Raw genomic sequence first — 23,772 nt, 5'->3', positions numbered from 1 at the left:
TTATTGACATTAGCATAACAGATCAAAGTGTTTCTGGCTTATTAGTGATGTGGGAGGAGCCACGCTGCTCGCTAAACCATCCTCAACTATGAACAGCAGGTGCAGTTTCACCTGAGACTGGAGAAACAAAAGTACAAAACACTGGTCTCCTTATTTACATGACGTCTGACCATAAACACTTTAAAAAACAATTGGTTTTGCATGTAAAGAAGTGAAGTCCTTTTTTATTTTCATTTTATTATCAACCCATTCAGTCAGAAACCCAAACTAAAGTCTTTGAGTAAGAAAACCACGGAACTGAACCTCTTCTCAAGCTAAATGGGATCAAATTTCCCTACAAGTCATGATTTTATCCAAAGAACTTCAATATGCACGATACTTCAAAAAGTCAGCTGACCACCTCTGATATGTTTCTGTTCACATACATCTTTTTTTATTTTTTTTATTTTTTTATGAAAAGCGAACTTTATAAACTGAAGGCAACAACAGGCAAGTCAAAGGAAGACGTAGTTGCTTGCGGCCGCACTCCAAACTCAGCCACGCTTGCCAGAGATTGCCTGGTTTGGCGACAAGCTCCGCCCACTCAGTACAGTGTACTGGTTACACATTTTCATCACAATCTGAACTCAACTGTTAGCATGTGAACTAGTTTCAAAGCACTCATGCTTCGAACTGTAGTGTAATACTGAACTTGCCATTTTAAATCGATACAAGTGGATTTTGTGTGCACTTGAACGTGTGAAGTCGTCCTGAGTACACGACGAGCGGACGGTCTCACGCGGCCCTGAACGCCTCCTCTCCTGGTTATTGGCCACTTTTATGATGAACCTCCATCTTCATGGAATGCAACAGTACTAAATTATTTCCCAGCAGTGTTTATTTATCTTAACAGGAAGTGACTCCCTGCCACGCCGAATATCGACTGACTTACAAAGATGTTACATTTTAGTTGTAAATTCGATCAGTTTGAAGACAAATTCAACATCGGAACAAGAAAATGTCGGTTGTGGACGTTAGCCTAAATATGAACACCATCGAAGCCAGATGACCTGGAACAGATGCATCACGATCTCATGGGCAGCATATGGCCAGAGGGGGCGCCATAGTTATAAACTGAAAGGTAATCGTCATCTTCCGCTTATTCCTTACTAGTAAGGGTCGTGGGGGGGTGGAGCCTATCCCAGCATCTATGGTCGAGAGGCGGGGTTCACCCTGGACAGGTCGCCAGTCCATCGCAGGGCCAACACACAGAGACAAACAACCATTCACACTCACATTCATACCTACGGTCAATTTAGAGAATCAATCAGCCTCGTCCCCAAATTGATGTCTTTGGACTGTGGAGGAAGCTGGAGTACCAGAGAGAACCCAGCAGGAACAGGGAGAACATGGAGACTCACCCAGAAAGATTCTGCGCCCGAGCCGGGACTCGAACCCAGAACCTTCTTGCTGTGAGGCCACAGTGCTGACCACTGCACCACCGTGTAGCCGAACTTTCCAGAAGAAAAGGTAAAGTATTGTGAATGTGTTCATGCAGCTGTTTGTTTTCATTCAACTGGTCAACCGTCCAAAAGACGCTTCATCATGAATAATGTAAAAAGACAAAATGAAAAATAATCCCAGAAAAAATCGGCAGCTCATCAGCTGATTTCCTTGAAAAAGATGCTAAGACCTACTGGCAACAATCAATTGTGGCACAATTAAATATTCAGTTACATTTGCATTATACAGAAAAACGATGCTCTGTTCTATTCTAATCCTATTTTGGCATACTTTTCACTTCTATTTCTTTTATACTTTAACACTTTTCTCCACTACATCAGTTGTTACACTGAAAGATAAAGCGCCGTGTTGCTCATCGTCTGTTTTGTCCTGTGGAATAAATTTGTAACTTGAACAATTTTAAAGGTCCAGAAGACAAAAATGTTTCGTAAACCAATTATCTGCATGAAATAATACATCCACAAACCATTTACAAAGGTGCAGAATGGAAGTTAAAGTTGAACTAAAAAAATATGATAGTGATGAAATATTTGTTAATACATTTCATCAGGTCCAAAATGTTGCTCATACACATCCCAAGCAGTTGAGGGTCTGTGAGCCAGCAGCGTGAGCAGGCTGGTGTCAGGTGTACCAGGTGTGTCACCGACCAGGAGTTCAGGAGCTACAGGTGCTGATTAACCAGAGAAACGTCTGGCTTTGTTCCATTAGTGTCTCAAATACCGTCGGACCAACAAAGCAGTGAGACGAGGGTCAGTACTGGTTAAGCAGCCCTACGCTGGTCTGAGCTGGAGGACCACAGGGGCTGAACAGCCATGCTGAGGGGGCCACTTCCTGGTGGAGAGCTAAGCTAACGGTTGCTAACGGACAATAGCAATAGCGCAAGTTAGCAGCTTTAGCCTCTGACCAGGGGTAAGGGTTGAATGAATGTTGACCATGCACCTTTAAGCAGCCAGTACGACAGTGTGTGTGTGTGTGAGTGTGTGTGAGAGAGAGAGAGAGAGAGAGAGATGTACATCTTGTTTCTGACTTGTTCAGTTACATCAATAGAAGGTATCACAGGCGTTACCTGGTAAAGCTGACTGCATTAGAATGGAGTGGAGCGTTAAAGAGTGATATTGAATGTTGTCACCATCAGATCACCTGATGAAGCCGAGACGCCGGCTGATGGATGCTTTGAACCGTCACGCATCACTGGTCATAAACCCGATTGTCACGTATTCCACATGTACCAGATATTTATCACAAGTTGCAAGTTCATGTTTTGTAGCATGACTCAAGATGCATCAAGCTGCAGTGAAACCTGTTTCCTCTGAGAAATGTTGGAACACTAAGAGACAAACATGTTAAATCGTCATGGGGAGTCGGACTCTGCATCTCTGGCAAGTGTCGCGTGGTTTAGGAGCGGCGAGATCCGAGAACTAAGTCGACCTTTAAAGGCAACTCACTGTTGTCCACGGCCCACAGGGGTCACCAGACCTGGGACAAAGACAGACTGTCGTCTCTACTGTTTCCAGAGTGCTTTATTATTTCTTCTTTTGTGGTTTATTTAACATGTCTCATCCTTTTACCTGTGCAGGAAGAGAATATGGAGCAGAGGCCCCCCCGTCGGTTCTACTAGACAGGCAAATCCATCACCATCACGTCTGCACATCCCAAAGGAGACAAACTGTCAGAGGACATGATGGACAAAAGGCGGGCTGAGGCTCACGCCATCCGTGACCTAGAGATGAATAATTATTGTTCTTCCAGCCTGGCATGAACCAGCCTGAATATGTCCCAGCCAGCAGGCGACTCTCAACAGACAACATGATGCGAAAGAGTGTCCGACCTGCTCGCCATCACCAAGGGACGGTGTCTAACTTCACAACGCCAAGCTCATCAGAGACACGTTTGCTCTCCTCAACATGTTTGTGTTCAATGTACAGAAATATACAGAAGATTGATGATTTCAAACATGTGAAACAATCTAAAAGTTAGATTCTGGTGCAAGAATAAAATCAGAGATGATTGCAAACTAAATCAATACTTTAAAATCCTGATTCAAAAAAAAGTGGCAGGTTTGAAAGTAAAAAAACACCAAAACAAGTTATCAGTCCGATGATCCTCCAACAGATCATGAAAGGAAATCTAAAACAAGTAGTTCATCATGTCAAAGTTCATCAAAATAACAAAAATGCAGAGTTTGATCAAAGCAGATGCCCCCCGTGGCTCCGCCGTTTTCAAGGCTGTACGTCACTCTGCTAACCGTCTCAGCAAAAACACCGAACAAAACTACGATTACTACAACTAGGAACACTACGATATCCTCAAACACTTCGTCAGGCTTTTATCGTCGTACCTGATCTGCCTGATATCTGATTTACCCTGTTTAAATTCCGTTACTGCATTTATCTGTTCAAATCAACACTTGTATCACTTTCAAAGTAAAAGGCTTTCATTGTGAAACTGTAACGGGAAAGTATGATGTTACTTTAATTGTATCTGCTACCACCGAGTGGCACCAAGTTACTCTAACATTGAGTGTCCCAGGCGTGAATGACACTGCACACAAATCAAGATTATTCATTCATCCATGCATTCGTTTTAGCTGCAGCTGAATCAGTCAGTCAGTGACCGGTCAGAATCTCTGGCTCGCCAGGCTGGAACAGCACAGACGTCACCAGAGAACTTTCAGAGTAAACGAGTGTATAAAACAATCATGATCTATAACAATCAAGGTGAAAGTCTGAAATAATCTTGACATTGACATGAAGTCATTTTGCTCATAATAATAATAATAATAATTATAATAATAACAACCCTTGGTTTATTCCCAGAGCAATATTCAGGCCCGGCCCATAGTGGTTTGTTGACCACGCCCCCGGATGTTACCAGACATCGGTGGACAGTTCTGACTGAGCAGCTTTTACCAGCAAATGCGTCCTGACCAGCTTACGACTTGCCGATTTCCTGAAACCTGCCGGTCGGAGTGATGAGGACGGTGTTCTTCTTTATGGTGAGGTCCTTTGACAGTTCAAGTGAAAACACGTTTTAAAATACCAGCAATCCACTAAGAGATCCTTGGTTTTCTTTTGTTATGGCCTTTCTACCTAAATCTTATTGTCAAGTTTGATATTTTGAATTCTTTTTTTTATGAATCCATCTGACAAAGAGGTTCACAAAGTTTGTAAGGACGAACCTGGAGGTGGTGTCAGCTCCCCCTGCTCTTCCTCTCCCTTGTATGCTCACTGAGGAGGTCCCAGGAGATGAACTCAGATCAGAGGCGTGGACGCCGCTGGAGTTGGGTGCAGCCACTCGATCAAGCCTTCGAGGCTTCGTGGGTTTGTTCTGTCAGCCAGCATCCTCACTTGGCGAGGAACAGAATCAGCATTCCTCTTATTGAGATAAGTGAAGTGCAAAGAGGCACGCACGCACGCACACACATACACACACACACACACGGCATGGCTCAGGGGTAGAGTGGCCCTCTAGCAACCAAAGGGTCGCTGGTTCGATCCCCGACCCCGGTGACCATGTCCAAGTGTCCTTGAGCAAGATACTGGACCCATAATTGCTCCTGATGAGTAGGTTGGCGCCTTGCATGGCAGCTCCACCATCAGTGTGTGAATGTGTGTGTGAACGGGTGAATGAGACGACACTGTAAAGAGCTTTGAGTGCCGCTAAGGTAGAAAAGCGCTCTATAAAATTGAGTCCATTTACCATTTACACACACACAGTGATGCCCTTCTTGTAGTTTTTACCACCTGCTAACAGAATCAGTGTCTGTCAGCATCGACCTTGGCGTTGAGCCAGCAAGAGCTAGCTCACGCTGCGACGGCGCCCTGACCCCTCAGGTCATCTGTCATACCCACTCTTGGACGGGGTATTTGTAGTACTGCTGCGTCATGACGTTCTGCTGTACTCCTTTGTTCTTAAACTGAAAGATTGTGTAAACCAGGACCAGAATGCAGAGCGACAGGATGCAAGGGATCACAACGGCAATTGCATTGATGGTTGTAGGGACATCGTTGATGGTCACCATGATGTCCACGTCATCCAGGGGCAGCTGGCGGTCACCGCGGTTACTGCTCTTGCTAGGACGTTCCATGTCAGACTGGTCGCAGCCCATCCAGTCACGCAAGATAGATTTAGGGTATCCGTGTTCGACTGCCAGTTTCTGGTTGTCAAACTTCCAGTAGTCCCTCCCCTTGTAGAAGTAGGTGTAATCTGAAGACAACACAGAGAAGAATTTCAGACAGATTCCTGTCATGCTGATATTTTTATGTTAGTGTGGTGACTTAAATCCAAAAAGACTAACTGTGGCAGTGCTACCCTGGACAGGCATCTGCCCTGACCAGCTGACAATGAAGTGGATTAAAGATCATCTTTCTGGCAGCGGCTGGGAAACGTGGAAGGGTTGCACGATTAAATTAGTGATCCAAATTCAAGTCAGCAGAGGGCAGACAGGAAGCCAGTTCAGCTGAAGTAAACAAGTACAGGATGATGTGACAGAAGTTGTTCAGCTGAGGTTCGCTCACGCGAGGGTAAAACATCCTGTTGGACCAGGTGGACACTCACATCCCTCCCTGCTGATGAAGGCCCCCTGAGGTGCTGGCGGGATCCCCTTCCACACGGTGACAGGTTTGGGGTATCCTGGGTCGACCGCGCGTTTCTCCTCATTAAATCGCCAATACTGGTCCCCTTTGAAGAAGTAGGTTTTTCCAACTGGTTCCCAGCGGAGCGCCGTGTCGATGCCGTCTTTGGGGAGGCAGCTGCCCAGCTCCTCCAGGCTGTGAGGGAAACCCGGCTCAACCGTCACTTCCTTGAACACCCAGTACTTATCACCTGCAGGGCGGTAGAGGAGGGATCAGCACTCAACGATGGGTACGATCATGACACGCCCCTAAACATCCTCAACATCTGCTGACGTTACTCACATGATAAACTACTCTTCACATGAAAAGAATATTTCAAAGATGGTAAATTGTTGACAATGATAAAACATTTGACCTGTGGCACTTGAAGGACCACAGGGAGAGTCAACCACAGCAAACCGTGAGCAGGTCACCAGCAGGGGCAACTTCCTTCATCCTGAATGGTTAATTCATCAGCAGCTTTTCCACATGCATACAAACATCAACCAGTGCAACGATCAGTAAGGAAACACTGAGTGGCAGATGGGCACATGTAATTGATCAAATCAATAAATCGATCAATAATAAAAATACAATAAATAAAATATAGGTCCATTTGATCTAAGATGAGTCTGTGTTCAAGAGCCTAACAGCAGAAGGAGCAAGGATTTCTTGCTGCTGGGCTCAGAATGTGGTCTGGTTGGCTGAGAACTGTTTCTGCTTTCTCAGCCGCTTGGTTCTCCCAGATTGCACCTAAATCCCTCTGTGAGATGCCGGTAATCTCAGAACACACCTGAACACAGGTGTTTAAGCTCCCTCTCAGACAACCTGCTGAAGAGGAAGCAGAAGGCACAAAGGCTTTCAATAAAACAGAGAGAGAGTTAAACGTTGCTCAAAATGGCATCACAGACATTTCACCAACTTTTGCATGAAGTGAATTCTGAACGTCCTCACTGTGGGCGCTGCTGTTCTGGGTGTCCTGACTTTGCATGAAGTCAGTGATCAGTTCCTCAGTCTTTGACACATTAAGGTCCCAGACATGATCATGGCACCATGTAATGAGAGCAGGTCTGCAACTCTCTTCTGGCAGGCCTCCCTGCAGGCTCATTCAAGCCTCTGCAGATGATCCAGAATGCAGCAGCACGTCTGGTCTTCAACCAGCCCAAAAGGGCACATGTCACCCCGCTGCTGGTTTCTCTTCACTGGCTTCCAGTGGCAGCCAGGATCAAATTCAAGGCACTTCTCTTGGCTCACAAAACAATCCCAAGAACGGCTCCAGCCTACCTGGAATCCCTGATCCAGGTCTACTCTCCTTCTGGCCCACTACGCTCTGCATGCCAAAGACGCCTGGTGCTTCCAGCCCAGCGCTGCTCCAAATCTCGAGCCAGACTCTTCTCTTCTGTTGTTCCCAAATGGTGGAACCAACTACTGAACTCTGTGTGTTCTGCTGAGTCCCTTTCTACTTTTAAGAGACAATTGAAGACTCAATTGTTCAGAGAGCACTGAGGCACTGAACCTGACTCTGCTCCTCTTTGGGGTAGAATCAGTCAGAGGGTCCAAGACCCAGCACTTAGTGACTATGTAGCACTAACTGGGTTGTGTCATGTTGTATGTTTGTCCAAAAAAAAAGGGGGGGGCGACACTTCTTCTGCCACTAGATGGCAGTACCTGTGACCAAATCACAACTGAAGCACTTTTGCGCTTCCTATGGGTTTTTCCTTCAGTCTGAATTCTTGCTTGTGTTGTACGTCGCTTTGGACAAAAGCGTATGCTAAATGAAATTGTAGAATTGTAGAATTGTAGGTCAGGCCTGAGCCAATCAGATCTTGATCATCTTACTGTGCAGCTGCCATCTTGTGATGTTCTACAGCTGTCTGGTGAGAAATGAACCGCAAAACAAAATTCGGTGCACAACGAAAATGTCTGTGCCAATGGTAAACAAAAGAATCTCTTCACACGTCATCTAAGCGTTGCTCAGTTCTAACTGACAAGGGGGGGCATCACTCTGTCAGAGGACCTGCCGGGAGACCCTCCAGGACCCACAATGCGTACTGCTCTTACCACTGGCAGACAAGGGCCTTGTACCTTTGAAGAAGACAAATTTGCCATCAGATCTCTCATAGGCAGCGTCAATGCGCGGTGGCAGGCCTTTCCAGAACTGGTCGATGTGCATGGGATAACCTTCCTGCACCTTGTTGTTCCTCAGACGCCAGAACCAGCGGTCCTACAACACAAGAGGTCACAAGGCAGAAGGGGTCAAAATGGTTAACCACAACGGTCCTCCAGCAGAGCCCATATATCAAGAGGCTACTATCATCCAGGCACACACACACACACACACACACACACACACACACACACACACACACACACACACACACACACACACACACCCTTTTTATTTGCCTCGTGAGTTCAGTTTTAATAGCTGTTTACATACCACTGTGAGCTAACACCGCTAGTGCACTGGGCCACCTGCATGACGTTGTCAGTAAACAAGAAACTAAACACCCGGACACTGTATTCATCATCATAGCTGGCGATTTCAACCACTGCAACCTCAGGACGGTTCTCCCCAAATACTACCAGCGCGTAAGCTTTCCTACGAGGGAAAAAAACAAGATCTCATTTTGGAAAAGCTGACCACATCTCCATAGTCCTGTATCCAACCTACAGACAACTCCTCAAGCAAGCTCCCCCAGTAAGTATAGCAGTTAAAGTGTGGAATGAAGAAACTGATCTAGTGCTTCAGGACTGCTTTGGCTGTACAAACTGGGATGTGTTCAGAACTGCAGCTGGAAGGAAGACTGCACTGTCGATCTGGATGAATATGCTACTGCAGTTACTGGCTACATTAGCACATGCACAGAGACTGTCACCAGCACAAAGCACTACTGAAAATACCCCAATCAAAAACCTTGGATTAACTGTGATATAGGGGCCAAGCTACATGCAAGTTCGTCTGCATTTGTCACGGGGACCGCTGAGGACTACAAAAAAGGCCAGATATGACCTGAGGAGAGCCATTAGAGAGGCCAAAAAACAGTACAGACAGAAGCTAGAGGGCTTCTATTCCACCTTGGACCCTCAACGTATGTGGGTGGGGTTTCAGCACACCACAGAGTATTGGCAGAGGAGCAGCGCAGCCACGTCCAGCCAAACCACACTGCCAAATCCTGACCAGCAGAGAGGGACGCTGGGCATGGCGAGCACACAGGACTCACCCCTCATGGTGACATCAGCAGATGTGCACAAGGTTCTGAGTAAAACAAACCCAGGGAAAGCAGCAGGCCCAGACAACATCCCAAGCCGTGCACTCAGGGTTTGCTCATCAGAGCTCGCTGATGTGCTTGCTGACGTATTCAACCTGTCCCTCGCACAAGCCTCTGTACCCACCTGCTTTAAGTCCACCACCATAGTAACCATACCCAGGAAAAGCCATGTGACCTGCTTAAATAACGATTGCCCTACAGCAATGACAATGAAGTGCTTTGAAAGGGTAGTCATGGCCCACATCAAAAAAGAGCATCCCGGACACTGTGGACCCTCTACAGTCTGCATCCTGCCAGAACCGGTCCACCGATGACGCAGTCAACACTGCCACCCACACAGCCCTCTAGCACCTAGAGCCAGGACACGTGTCAGAATGCTATGTAGAGACTATAGCTCTGCATTTAACACAGTTAGCACCCACAAACTCACAGACGAGGTCCTCACACTTGGACTGACACTGTCAAGTTATTTGGGGTTTGATGTCAGTTCCTGCCTGAACCTGAAGAAATGGCTTGAGGGCGGACTCAGCTTTTCTTGGTTTTACTTCGTAAGGGTTGTGTTCTCAATGACAGATCAGTTCTCCAGTAGGAGAATAACGGTTGGAGTGTGATGCAGTAGTAGTGCTGCAGTACCAGTGGAGCAGATTGATAACCTTTATACACACAAACACAAAATTAGTTATTGCTCAACATTTCAAATTTAAATTTCAAAGAAAATAAACACAACTTAAAGCCACAACCTTTCTCCTAACATTATTTTCCTCAAATAATTTAATTTTCATTTCTCAAATCATAATTCTTTTACTTTTATTACTTTTTACTTTAAATTAAAAGCAATGTGTAAAAATAAACAAATTCAAATTCGTTTTTCATTTCAGATTTATTTCCTAATAAACGGTTCAAATAATTAATCATATATGTAATTAAGTTTTCCAATGAACTCAAACAGTGCAAATGGTATTAGATACACAAATAAATATACTGCTAGATAAATATCCAACACACGTTTGCGCACGGTGACACAATCGTTCAAAATTAAACTAAATTAGATCATGAATTAACTCAGCCAGTCACGTTCTTCCTTCTTCGAAGAAATTTGCCGTGTCTCTAATTAAACAATTTAACAGCGGTCACCACAACACACACGTCGCCAAACAAACTGATGAGGCACGGACGCTCCGTCAAACTAAACAATGGGAAAACTTTCAACTTAAAAGCACGAATCAAACCAAACATGATCTGCATTGAAGAAATAAACAAGCTTACCCTCCCAACTGATGTCTCCCTGCAGCACGGACTTCTCTCTCTCCCTCCAAACCAATGTGAATCCCAGCCTTCCCCCAGTTTACCTGATCACCGACCTGAACTTTTTAACTCCACGCTGCCCTCTACTGTTGTGGGTCATAGGTCATTGACTGCTATTGGTATGAAATTATTTTTACGAAAGAAATGTACTGACAAATTGAAAGGGAAAAAACTACTTTAACTTAAGTCTACTTTTAACTTAACAGATACCCTCCCTCTGGAACTAGGTTAGGGTTAGGTACTTCCTAACAGGCAGACCCCAGTCAGTCAGAGTCCACAACCGCACATCCAGCACAAGAACTGTAAGCACTGGGACCCCACAGGGGTGTGTGCTGGGTCCGCTCCTCTACACACTCTTCACCTAGGACTGTGTGGCCTCCCAGAACACCAGCATCATTAAATTCATGGATGACACCGCAGTCATTGGCCTGATCACTGGTGGGGTTGAAAGGTCATACAGAAGAGAGGTGGCGGACCTGGTGACCTGGTGTCATGACAACAACCTTCATCTCAATACAGACAAGACCAAAGAGATGATCATAGACCCAAGAACAGGGACAAGAAGCCCTGTATGTTGATGAGACTGAGGTGGAGAGGGTAAAAACCTTCAAGTTTCTTGGCACCCATATCAGCGAGGACCTCACCTGGTCTCACAACACCCAACAAATTATCAAGAAGTCCCAACAGAGACTGCACTTCCAGAGAAGACTGAGAAAATTTGGCATGTCAGCTAAAACCTCAGCTGCTTCTACCGATGCACCATCGAGAGTGTCCTTCCCGCCTCGATCACAGTCTGGTACGGAAACTGCACAGCACAAGACAGGAAGGCACTCCAGCGGGCGATCAAGACCTCACAGCACATTGCTGGGGCAGCCCTCCCCTCACTGCCAGACATTTACAAATCCAGAGTCCTACGAAGAACACACAACCTCATCAGAGACCACACACATGCACAGCACTCACTCTTCACACTCCCACCATCAGGCAGACACGACAGCAGTTTGAAGTCCAGGACCACAAGGCTGGCAAACAGCTTCTACTCACAGGCCATCAGGCGTCTCTATGAATCACTCACACACACCACACACAACACACACACACACACATATACACACACACACATATTCATAAACTGAACACTTAATTGTTGGTTTTAACTGTTGTTTTTATTGTTATTGTTGTTTCTCCTGTTCTTATTTGTTTTAAAGTGTTGTCTTTTTTTGTTTCCTTGTACTTATATCTTTGTGAGGACTTTCATGGACGTAATACATTCCCTCGCCCCTAGTAGGTGCCATGTAGTGTTTTTGTGTGTGTCACATCCGGGGGAGGAGTCAGGTGGGTGGTACGTCAGCAGAGGAGTAAAATCAGTGGTCTTCACCTGTTGATGAATGAATGAATGAACTGAGAGGGTTAGGTCCTACTTTGCTGACCGCTGAATTACACTGGTTTTGGATGTTTTTAGGTTTGTTAGGATGTTTCACTGTCTGTGTTTTGAACCTTAATAAATATGTGAATCGGCATTCCTCTGCAACTCAGTTTTTATGATTTTGAAACGCGTCTGGCAAGTTTCCCTCGCTTAGCCTCTCGGCAACCACTGTGGTTCCATCCATAGTCCCCTAACACCCCTCACCCTAACCATCTCCACTGACTGCCTGACCCTAACCTTGACCCTAACACCAAGTCTGGACCTTCAAACGGCCCTTTGAAGATGTGAGGACCGGCTAAAATGTCTTCACTCTGGGTGGCCCGGTGGAGCAGTGGTCCTCCCTGTGGCCCCCCATCAAGAAGGTTGTGGGTGGAGCCCCGGCTGCAGCACGGGGTCTTTCTGGGTGAGTCTCCATGTTCTCCCTGTTCCTGCTGGGTTCTCTCTGGTACTCCAGCTTCCTCCACAGTCCAAAGACATCAAGAGGGACCAGGTTAATCCAGACTCTAAATTGACCGTAGGCGTGGCTGGGAGAGCCAATGGTTGTCTGTCTCTATGTGTTGGCCCTGCCATGGACTGGTGACCTGTCCAGGGGGAAGGCTGCTGGGATAGGCTCCACCCCCACCACCCTCAACATGAATAAGGGGAAGAAAATGGATGGAGGGACGGTCCTCACTCTGTTGGTGAAATACATATTCTAGTCCTTAATATGTAGCAAGTGCAAGCACACACACACACGCACACACACACACACACACACACACACACACACACACAGTGCCTCTGAGTCCAAATATGTTTCTGCAAACCTTGTCTTTTTGATCAGTAAGCGATTGTTGATACTCTGAGGTAGGATGGTTGTCATACATGACCTCGGTCTCTCTGTCATACATGACCTCAGAGTCGCTTCGTCATTCATGACCTCCTGGTCTCTCAATTCATCATCGAGGCTTAAGAGTCTCTCACCATCATATGTGACCTCAAAGTTGGACCTCGTCAGGTCACACACAGGTAGAGACAGGTGGGACCTTACGATCCTGGTCTGGATCTGTCACCTGAGGGCTCTGCTGACTTCATCCAGCTTCTCCAGACTGCCTGGACAGATGGACTGGTGACTCAGAAGATCTCTGTGTGTGTCGCTACTCACCTTGAAGACGAACATCTCGCGGCGGAAGAATGCCACGGTGTTGAAGCTGCCCTCACAGATGTTGGGTTTTCCGTTTCCGGGCAGTGCAGGCCGGTCGCCAGGTGGACGTGCTGGACGGGCATGGCGGTCATGCTTGGAGGTGGAGTGTATCTGTCGAGAGGGTAAGGTGGGTAACGGTCTGGTGGGCTCCAGCATGGCAGTTGGGAGGCCTGACAAGAAACATCAATGACATCATCAGTGAGGTCACTGAGGAAGAGTCATCAGTTCACGGAGGCGTGTCAACCTGACTTCTAACACGACAGATTCTCTCTGCCATACATGCCCTCAGGGTCTCACTGCCACACATGACAGAGGCTTCCCAACGTGTGGTGGTGAGACAGGGTTAGGGTTTCCAGGTCACTAACACAGAGTGTGTTCACTCAGTCTGAGGGGAACAAACACTCCCAACTCTTACCGTAGATTTTCTGGATGCCCTGCAGGTCGTCCAGCGGCAGTTTGAAGTTGTGTGTGTCCATGTACTGGTAGAACGGTGCCATGATGGCGCTGGGGTCGTTGGAGTGCTCCAAACCCAGCGCGTGACCCAACTCATGGACCGCCACCAGGAACAGATCGTTCCCTGAAGAGCCGACAGGAAAGAAATACGAGAATGAAAGGGTAATTAAAGAGAAGAGCAACAGGAGAGGGAGGTTTGGGCAAACTGAAGAACATGGGAACGTGGAGCCAGGCCTCTCCATCTCCCTTTCATCCCTCCATCTCCCCTCCATCTCCCCTCATGGTGGTTCTTCCTCTGAGTCCACCTCTCTGGGTCACTCCTCACCACCCTCAGCTCCTCCATTATCAGTATTATCAGAAGCCCTTTGAATGGTTGGAAACAACCCAGGTCAAAGGTCAAGGTTAGGTTCAAGCAATTTAAACTTTAGGTGGATTAAGAAAGTCACTCCTCTCCCCTCTTCCTACCCACTCTTCCTCCACCCCAATGGAAAAGGTCATGGGGTCAAGGAAAGGAGACAGGAGAGGAGGATGGTGGTGCTGAGAGAAGCTGACGTCACGAACCAGGGTGATGAAGCGGCGGCCATATTACTGACGTGTCTACCTCAGAGAACTACAGCGTTCTGTCGATGGATTTCAGAACAGCCATCTTGATTCTTCATTCGGTTTTTAGTGAAAATATAACTTCATCACTGATTTAACTAGATTTAAAAGTTGTCAGTCACAAAGGTGACAGGAAACGATGTCACACTCCTCCTGTCGATCATGTTTATCACACTTATTTCTGCTGGAAATGAGCAACACATGAAAATTTGACAGGTTTGTTGGTCTATTAGTCTCCTGTGACATCATAGCATCTTTCTTAACGTCAGCATCCTCTGGTTGCTGTGGTAACGTCTCTGTCACCAGCTGAGCTGAGAGTTGAAGCGTAGCTGCGTGCTAGCAGGTGATCAGAGATCAACACGTCTGTAATCTTCATGTATGTAGTGAACGTGTACTGCAGCAGCAGGAGGATCCAGCAGCTCCAGGCAGCCTCATCATTCATGATGATTGACACCTCTGACACGCCGCCGTCCAGCAGCCGTCCTCCTAACAGCTGATTGGTTCCTGGGGGCAGTTGATGTGATGATGTCAGGACCAGAGCGGCTGCTGAAGTCCTTCTACACGCGTCCATGCCAGCAGCAGAACTACAACCGTAGTTGTCAGCTCTCCAGAGGAAACTCTGCTCCACCTGGAGCTGCTGGAGAGGAAACCATGGTGGTTCTGGTTCTGGCTTCAGTTCTGGTCCAATCTCTGATGAACAGAACCCGGATTCCCCTTTGCTAGAGCAGCAATCATGGAGGTTTGTGGGAGCTGTTCTAGCAAACCAGAGGAACAAACCTCCCTGGAGGCTCAAATGTACCTGATGGTGGTGCTGATTGGTTGTTGTGGTGAACAGCTGAGGGGGGCCTCACTGTCAGAGCTGCTGCAGCAAGGAATTGTGGGTCGGCATCGTCTCCTTTCTATCTATGCTAGGGGAGCTAGCAGAGGAAGCTGGAGCTCGTTTCTGAGAGTTCTAGAGTTCTAACAGCTGCCATCATAGCCGCCACACAGACACTTCTGGTCAGTTCTGGCTCAGTTTACCTATTTGAAGGCACTTTTTGGATGAAGTGCTCACCATGGCGAAGGGCGTGGCAAAGAGACTGCAGCGGGATGTTGCTGCAGCTGTAAACAGCCCAGACAGAAACATGTGTAGTGTGACATCACAGCCGTCCTTGATGATGAAAGATTTCTGGTGGGATTCATGTGGTGTACAAAGGCATTTGAAGGGGAGGAGTCTCACCGTCATGGTTGGTGTTGCCTAGCGTCCAGGGCTCATCTGAGTCAAAGTGTGTGTCTCCTCCAATGCCGGCACCAGGGAAGTACGCATGCGCCAGGAAACCACCCTCCCCGTCAAATGGAGAGCTGTCGCCATGAAAACCAGAGGCAAAGAAGATCATGATATCGGCCTCCTTCCCCTCATTCTTGATCTCGGAGTACGCCACTTCCTGAACGACCACAAACAGATTTACATCAACAAAGCATCATCAGGGAAATTCGAAACCACCTTTTACAGCTGCTTCTCCATGGTGACGACGCACCTTTGGAGCCGGCCAGCGGCGACGGCCTCACTCACGAGGGTTGCGTGTGTCTGTTTTTTTGGGAGCCACAGGCACGGACACGAGCACACATCAATGTAGTTTAATATCAAAGGTGTCACATACACCTGAGATGAAGTACCACTCCTGTAGTTTTCATGAAGTTTTCACGTATAAATCACTGCAGTGAACATGAATTGACAGACACACACTCACAGCACATGTATGTGATTGTGCAGCTGGCGTGATCAAAGCATGAAAACCAGAGGTTGTCAAAATTTCTCCTCAGATAAAATGAAATTTTCCAAATAGAACCATGATGAGTAGAGTTGAACTAGAGTCGTGTCGCAGCTCTGTTCAGCTCCAGCAGGGGCCAACACGGTTCCTCAGGGGCCCCAATGGCTGGATAGAGTCAGTGAGGGAGGGGCCACACACCAGCCAATCAGAGGGAGGCATGAACACACCTGCTGGAATATGTTGATGAATCTGAACTGGTTTTACTGGATGTGTCAGCCTGGTGAACTCTGAGGTTACAATGAAAAGAGCCACGTGGTACCAGTTACTGACCTATACTGATGTATTGATCACTGATCAGACACACTGAATTATCTTCTAAATATATGAAATGAATAAGTGGGCGGAGTCTCGGTGATCAGTGCTCCTAGCCAGCTGATGGAGGAATATGTGACATCAGCAGACAGCTGGAACCTCTGTCAGAGTACCTATGTAGTTGTACACACTCAGTACACACTCAATACACACTCAGTACAAACTCTGCGTAATATGTGCACTGAAAGGTGAAATCATTAATGGAGTTTGGGGTACGCCGCTCTGCAGACTTTCTGCCCCCAAAGAAAATCCTCACCTATTTCTTTGAGGCTGATATGTCCATCCGGCTCTGCTTCCAATGGCGCCGGGCTGTGCTGCCTTTGACCTCCATGAGTGAATGTCAATCAAAGGCCTTCACTGACTATTCAGGGCAAGTGGGTGTGGTCAAGGCTGCAGCTGTGTCGCCACATGTAGAGCTGACTGTGATTCACATGTGTATAACATGCATGTGTATTTTGTTATCAATCAAACATTGAGGTGCGACCTGATTCATTGAGGCTGCAGATATCTTTGACTTAGGTATATGTTTCATTGTGTGTGTGTGTGTGTGTGTGTGTGTGTGTGTGTGTGTGTGTGTGTGTGTGTGTGTGTGTGTGTGTGTGTGTTAAAATAAAATGTCCCTCTCGGCCTTGTAGGGTGGTTCTGTGGCCTCCTGTAGCTCGGGTCCTCTCAAGGGTTCTACTCAGTACCTCAGCTGCTCCTAGGACTGTGCTCCTGTTCTTAATGCCATTAACACCAAAGCAGCTGAAACTGCTGAACAAGCCCCTCTGCTACTGAGCTCACAGGATCCAAGCCCTAGAAGTTTAATTGATTTGATGTTACACTCTGGTGAGAAAGTGTTACTTTAATTTTTTGAGCAGTGTCTGTATATGTAGGCTGCACAGTGGTGTAGTGGTCCTCCCTGTGGCCCCCCTGCAAGAAGGTTGCGGGTGGAGCCCCGGCTGCAGCACGGGGTCTTTCTGGGTGAGTCTCCATGTTCTCCCTGTTCCTGCTGGGTTCTCTCTGGTACTCCAGCTTCCTCCACAGTCCAAAGACATCAAGAGGGACCAGGTTAATCCAGACTCTAAATTGACCGTAGGCGTGGCTGGGAGAGCCAATGGTTGTCTGTCTCTATGTGTTGGCCCTGCCATGGACAGGGGGAACCTTGCCCCTGAGTTTCATTTCTTCAACACTTGACTCGTTTGTTTTTTAAAAAATTACAACTGTTGCATGGAAAGGGGCATATGTCCTTTTCAGGCACCATTCCCTGCATACGCAGTTTTTATGAATGAGACCACAGATATTTTATTCTACTTTGCTCCGCCTATTTGGAGTTGAAGTCTCAGAAGCACAAGTGAGAATCCTGAAAGTGTTGAACATTAATGGCTTCTTGCCCATGCGAAAGTGGGTGGGATTTAGCTGCGACTGTCTGACCTGGAAAGAGAGCGGCGTGACAGCCTGCCACACGTTGAAGGCTTGTCTGATTGCCCTCTGGGTGTCCTTCTGTCCCACTTTAGGGGTGAAGTTGGAGACGCTGTAGGAAGTAAAGAGAGATCTAAAAACCAGTCCAAATCAAACCTGAGCCTCCACTTACATGAGGACTATGAACACATTTCATGTTTGACAAGACTTGCAGCTTACCTGTATGAAATCTTCTTATCTCTCCATTTCTGTCCAGTCAGAGCGTAGCGTTTGTTCCTCTGTCGGCGACTGCTGAGGGGCTGGTCAGGGACGCCGCAGCGAGGCCTCCGCATCCACCTGCACACAACCAAAGAAATCATCAACAACATTTGGACACATCAGCACACCTCTGGACAAACCAGTCGCACTTTAACAGACTATTCAATCTAACAACTGGATTTATGCTTCAAATACCATCTACTGCAAAATACCTCGTCCCTACATAGAACTTCCTGTTCGTCTACGCAAATACCTCATTGACATGGCAACTTCCTTTTTCACTGTATTCTGCATCTTCTACCACCAACATCTGACAGGGGGAACCACGACGAAATCTTCGTAGGTTGGGGGAGTTCACTCATCATTGACCCCGTCCCTCTTGTAAACTCACTCAATGGTGGTGTCGTCCAGGACCCCTGTCACAGGAATGCCGTAGAAGCGCTGCATGGTGGCCACGGCAGACTGCATGGCTCTTTCCTGTCGCAGGTCAGTCGCTCGGACGTCGTGAGGCAGCAGGTAGCCATAGTTCTTCAGCCACGTCTGTGAGAGAAACAACAGCACACGCCATGTTGACATTTCCATGACAACACTTTGAGACAACAAAAAAACTGGTCCTTCTGCAGCATCAGGTTCATCATGTTACTCTTTTTTTTCAAACACTGACAAGTTTTTTTGGATTTAGTAAAACATCTTGAACTCTCAGGTTTTCAGAAATATTTCCCACAAGGCACCAGGAGACACAGCCACTCTTCAAAAGGAAAACCACCAGCCCTCAGGATTTCTCAAGGTCTCACATGGTACCAGATGTTTCAACCTCGAAACACGGTGATGCCACACGTGTCAATGAACTGGAGTTGCACATGTTTGCACATGACAACAAATGGGGAAAAGTCAGAAAACAGAAGAGGGTCACATGACAAAATGACATACAGGGGTTTAAACATCAAGTGGGAAGGGTTGCATCTTTGTGAGGACAAAACAGCTGGCACGTAAATGTGGATCCGTACTTATAGAGATACATTTGCAGAGCAAGTAGAAGATTAATTAGCAGATGCATTAGCATGAGCCACTAGCTGTGCCATGAGCAGAGCCTTTAGCTTTTAGCTGAGCCATGAGCAGAGCCTTTAGCTGAGCCATGAGCAGAGCCCTTAGCCTTTAGCTGAGCCATGAGCAGAGCCTTTAGCTGAGCCATGAGCAGAGCCTTTAGCTGAGCCATAAGAAGAGCCTTTAGCCTTTAGCTGAGCCATGAGCAGAACCTTTAGCCTTTAGCTGAGCCATAAGCAGAGCCTTTAGCCTTTAGTTGAGCCATGAGCAGAGCCTTTAGCTGAGCCATGAGCAGAGCCCTTAGCCTTTAGCTGAGCCATGAGCAGAGCCTTTAGCTGAGCCATAAGCAGAGCCTTTAGCCTTTAGCTGAGCCATGAGAAGAGCCTTTAGCCTTTAGCTGAGCCATAAGCAGAGCCTTTAGCCTTTAGCCTTTAGCTGGGCCATGAGCAGAGCCTCTAGCTGAGCCATGAGCAGAGCCTTTAGCTGAGCCATGAGCAGAGCCACTAGCTGGGCCATGAGCAGAGCCACTAGCTGGGCCATGAGCAGAGCCTTTAGCTGAGCCATGAGCAGAGCCACTAGCTGGGCCATGAGCAGAGCCTTTAGCTGAGCCATGAGCAGAGCCACTAGCTGAGCCATGAGCAGAGCCACTAGCTGGGCCATGAGCAGAGCCTTTAGCTGAGCCATGAGCAGAGCCACTAGCTGGGCCATGAGCAGAGCCTTTAGCTGAGCCATGAGCAGAGCCACTAGCTGGGCCATGAGCAGAGCTACTAGCTGGGCCATGAGCAGAGCCACTAGCTGAGCCATGAGCAGAGCCACTAGCTGGGCCATGAGCAGAGCCTTTAGCTGAGCCATGAGCAGAGCCACTAGCTGGGCCATGAGCAGAGCTACTAGCTGGGCCATGAGCAGAGCCACTAGCTGAGCCATGAGCAGAGCCACTAGCTGAGCCATGAACAGAGCCAATGTCTGAGCCATGAGCAGAGCCACTGGTTGAGCCATGAGCAGAGCCTTTAGCTGAGCCATGAGCAGAGCCACTAGCTGGGCCATGAGCAGAGCCTTTAGCTGAGCCATGAGCAGAGCCACTAGCTGAGCCATGAGCAGAGCCTTTAGCTGAGCCATGAGCAGAGCCATGAGCAGAGCCATGAGCAGAGCCATGAGCAGAGCCACTAGCTGAGCCATGAGCAGAGCCACTAGCTGGGCCATGAGCAGAGCCTTTAGCTGAGCCATGAGCAGAGCCTTTAGCTGAGCCATGAGCAGAGCCACTAGCTGAGCCATGAGCAGAGCCACTAGCTGGGCCATGAGCAGAGCCACTAGCTGAGCCATGAGCAGAGCCACTAGCTGGGCCATGAGCAGAGCCTTTAGCTGAGCCATGAGCAGAGCCACTAGCTGGGCCATGAGCAGAGCTACTAGCTGGGCCATGAGCAGAGCTACTAGCTGAGCCATGAGCAGAGCCACTAGCTGAGCCATGAACAGAGCCAATGTCTGAGCCATGAGCAGAGCCACTGGTTGAGCCATGAGCAGAGCCTTTAGCTGGGCCATGAGCAGAGCCTTTAGCTGAGCCATGAGCAGAGCCACTAGCTGAGCCATGAGCAGAGCCTTTAGCTGAGCCATGAGCAGAGCCATGAGCAGAGCCATGAGCAGAGCCTTTAGCTGAGCCATGAGCAGAGCCACTAGCTGGGCCATGAGCAGAGCCACTAGCTGGGCCATGAGCAGAGCCTTTAGCTGAGCCATGAGCAGAGCCTTTAGCTGAGCCATGAGCAGAGCCACTAGCTGAGCCATGAGCAGAACCACTAGCTGGGCCATGAGCAGAGCCACTAGCTGAGCCATGAGCGGAGCCACTAGCTGGGCCATGAGCAGAGCCACTAGCTGGGCCATGAGCAGAGCCACTAGCTGGGCCATGAGCAGAGCCACTAGCTGAGCCATGAGCAGAGCCACTAGCTGGGCCATGAGCAGAGCCTTTAGCTGAGCCATGAGCAGAGCCACTAGCTGAGCCATGAGCAGAGCCACTAGCTGGGCCATGAGCAGAGCCTTTAGCTGAGCCATGAGCAGAGCCTTTAGCTGGGCCATGAGCAGAGCCACTAGCTGAGCCATGAGCAGAGCCACTAGCTGAGCCATGAGCAGAGCCTTTAGCTGAGCCATGAGCAGAGCCACTAGTTGAGCCATGAGCAGAGCCACTAGTTGAGCCATGAGCAGAGCCACTAGTTGAGCCATGAGCAGAGCCACTGGCTGAGCCATGAGCAGAGCCTTTAGCCTTTAGCTGAGCCATAAGAAGAGCCTTTAGCCTTTAGCTGAGCCATGAGCAGAGCCTTTAGCCTTTAGCTGAGCCATGAGCAGAGCCTTTAGCCTTTAGCTGAGCCATGAGCAGAGCCACTAGCGGGGCCATGAGCAGAGCCTTTAGCTGAGCCATGAGCAGAGCCACTAGCTGAGCCATGAGCAGAGCCCTTAGCCTTTAGCTGAGCCATGAACAGAGCCAATGTCTGAGCCATGAGCAGAGCCACTGGTTAAGCCATGAGCAGAGCCTTTAGCTGAGCCATGAGCAGAGCCACTAGCTGGGCCATGAGCAGAGCCTTTAGCTGAGCCATGAGCAGAGCCACTAGCTGGGCCATGAGTAGAGCCTTTAGCTGAGCCATGAGCAGAGCCATGAGCTGAGCCATGAGCAGAGCCACTAGCTGAGCAATGAGCAGAGCCACTAGCTGAGCCATGAGCAGAGCCACTAGCTGGGCCATGAGCAGAGCCTTAGGCTGAGCCATGAGCAGAGCCACTGGTTGAGCCATGAGCAGAGCCTTTAGCTGAGCCATGAGCAGAGCCACTAGTTGAGCCATGAGCAGAGCCACTAGTTGAGCCATGAGCAGAGCCTTTAGCTGAGCCATGAGCAGAGCCACTAGTTGAGCCATGAGCAGAGCCACTGGCTGAGCCATGAGCAGAGCCTTTAGCTGAGCCATGAGCAGAGCCTTGAACATTTAGCTGAGCCATGAGCAGAGCCTTTAGCCTTTAGCTGAGCCATGAGCAGAGCCACTAGCGGGACCATGAGCAGAGCCTTTAGCCTTTAGCTGAGCCATGAGCAGAGCTACTAGCTGGGCCATGAGCAGAGCCTTTAGCTGAGCCATGAGCAGAGCCACTGGCTGAGCCATGAGCAGAGCCACTAGCTGGGCCATGAGCAGAGCCTTTAGCTGAGCCATGAGCAGAGCCACTAGCTGGGCCATGAGCAGAGCCTTTAGCTGAGCCATGAGCAGAGCCTTTAGCATTTAGCTGAGCCATAAGCAGAGCCTTTAGCCTTTAGCTGAGCCATGAGCAGAGCCACTAGCGGGACCATGAGCAGAGCCCTTAGCTGAGCCATGAGCAGAGCCTTTAGCTGAGCAATGAGCAGAGCCACTGGCTGAGCCATGAGCAGAGCCTTTAGCTGAGCCATGAGCAGAGCCTTTAGCTTAGCCATGAGCAGAGCCACTAGCTGGGCCATGAGCAGAGCCACTAGCTGGGCCATGAGCAGAGCCTTTAGCTGAGCCATGAGCAGAGCCTTTAGCTGAGCCATGAGCAGAGCCACTAGCTGGGCCATGAGCAGAGCCACTAGCTGAGCCATGAGCAGAGCCACTAGCTGGGCCATGAGCAGAGCCACTAGCTGGGCCATGAGCAGAGCTACTAGCTGAGCCATGAGCAGAGCCACTAGCTGAGCCATGAGCAGAGCCACTAGCTGAGCCATGAACAGAGCCAATGTCTGAGCCATGAGCAGAGCCACTGGTTGAGCCATGAGCAGAGCCTTTAGCTGGGCCATGAGCAGAGCCTTTAGCTGGGCCATGAGCAGAGCCACTAGCTGAGCCATGAGCAGAGCCTTTAGCTGAGCCATGAGCAGAGCCATGAGCAGAGCCTTTTGCTGAGCCATGAGCAGAGCCACTAGCTGGGCCATGAGCAGAGCCACTAGCTGGGCCATGAGCAGAGCCTTTAGCTGAGCCATGAGCAGAGCCTTTAGCTGAGCCATGAGCAGAGCCACTAGCTGAGCCATGAGCAGAGCCTTTAGCTGAGCCATGAGCAGAGCCACTAGCTGGGCCATGAGCAGAGCCACTAGCTGAGCCATGAGCAGAGCCACTAGCTGGGCCATGAGCAGAGCCACTAGCTGGGCCATGAGCAGAGCTACTAGCTGAGCCATGAGCAGAGCCACTAGCTGAGCCATGAGCAGAGCCACTAGCTGAGCCATGAGCAGAGCCACTAGCTGAGCCATGAGCAGAGCCACTAGCTGGGCCATGAGCAGAGCCTTCAGCTGAGCCATGAGCAGAGCCTTTAGCTGGGCCATGAGCAGAGCCACTAGCTGAGCCATGAGCAGAGCCACTAGCTGAGCCATGAGCAGAGCCTTTCGCTGAGCCATGAGCAGAGCCACTAGCTGAGCCATGAGCAGAGCCACTAGCTGAGCCATGAGCAGAGCCTTTCGCTGAGCCATGAGCAGAGCCACTAGCTGAGCCATGAGCAGAGCCACTAGCTGGGCCATGAGCAGAGCCTTTAGCTGAGCCATGAGCAGAGCCACTAGCTGGGCCATGAGCAGAGCCACTAGCTGGGCCATGAGCAGAGCCACTAGCTGAGCCATGAGCAGAGCCACCATGCCATC

At 48.8% G+C, this 23,772-nt stretch overlaps 1 protein-coding gene across 2 annotated transcripts in view; it reads right to left on the bottom strand.

Moving 5' to 3' along the window:
• Positions 1-3: 3 nt before the first annotated feature.
• mmp24 (matrix metallopeptidase 24) overlaps positions 4-23,772 on the bottom strand; it is a 31,671-nt gene continuing 7,902 nt past the window's right edge. Inside the window, exons 2-10 of one of the 2 annotated variants that reach the window (XM_086200474.1) lie at positions 18,529-18,677; positions 18,099-18,215; positions 17,892-17,991; positions 15,575-15,779; positions 13,718-13,879; positions 13,264-13,472; positions 8,202-8,340; positions 6,061-6,327; positions 4-5,709 (exon numbers count right to left, since the gene is read on the bottom strand). In XM_086200474.1, coding sequence (XP_086056600.1) covers positions 5,345-5,709; positions 6,061-6,327; positions 8,202-8,340; positions 13,264-13,472; positions 13,718-13,879; positions 15,575-15,779; positions 17,892-17,991; positions 18,099-18,215; positions 18,529-18,605 — 1,641 coding nt within the window. In that variant the 5' untranslated portion in view covers positions 18,606-18,677 and the 3' untranslated portion in view covers positions 4-5,344. Of the gene's footprint in view, positions 5,710-6,060; positions 6,328-8,201; positions 8,341-13,263; positions 13,473-13,717; positions 13,880-15,574; positions 15,780-17,891; positions 17,992-18,098; positions 18,216-18,528; positions 18,714-23,772 lie in introns of those variants that run through there. The other variant, XM_086200473.1, reaches the window with a different exon arrangement.

Source organism: Aulostomus chinensis, chromosome 3 (assembly GCF_037954235.1).
Source record: "Aulostomus chinensis isolate RoL2024-O1b breed Wild chromosome 3, RoL_Achi_v1.0, whole genome shotgun sequence".
In the NCBI taxonomy this organism is placed as follows: domain Eukaryota; kingdom Metazoa; phylum Chordata; class Actinopteri; order Syngnathiformes; family Aulostomidae; genus Aulostomus; species Aulostomus chinensis.
This window is presented reverse-complemented; position numbering and strand designations above follow the sequence as displayed.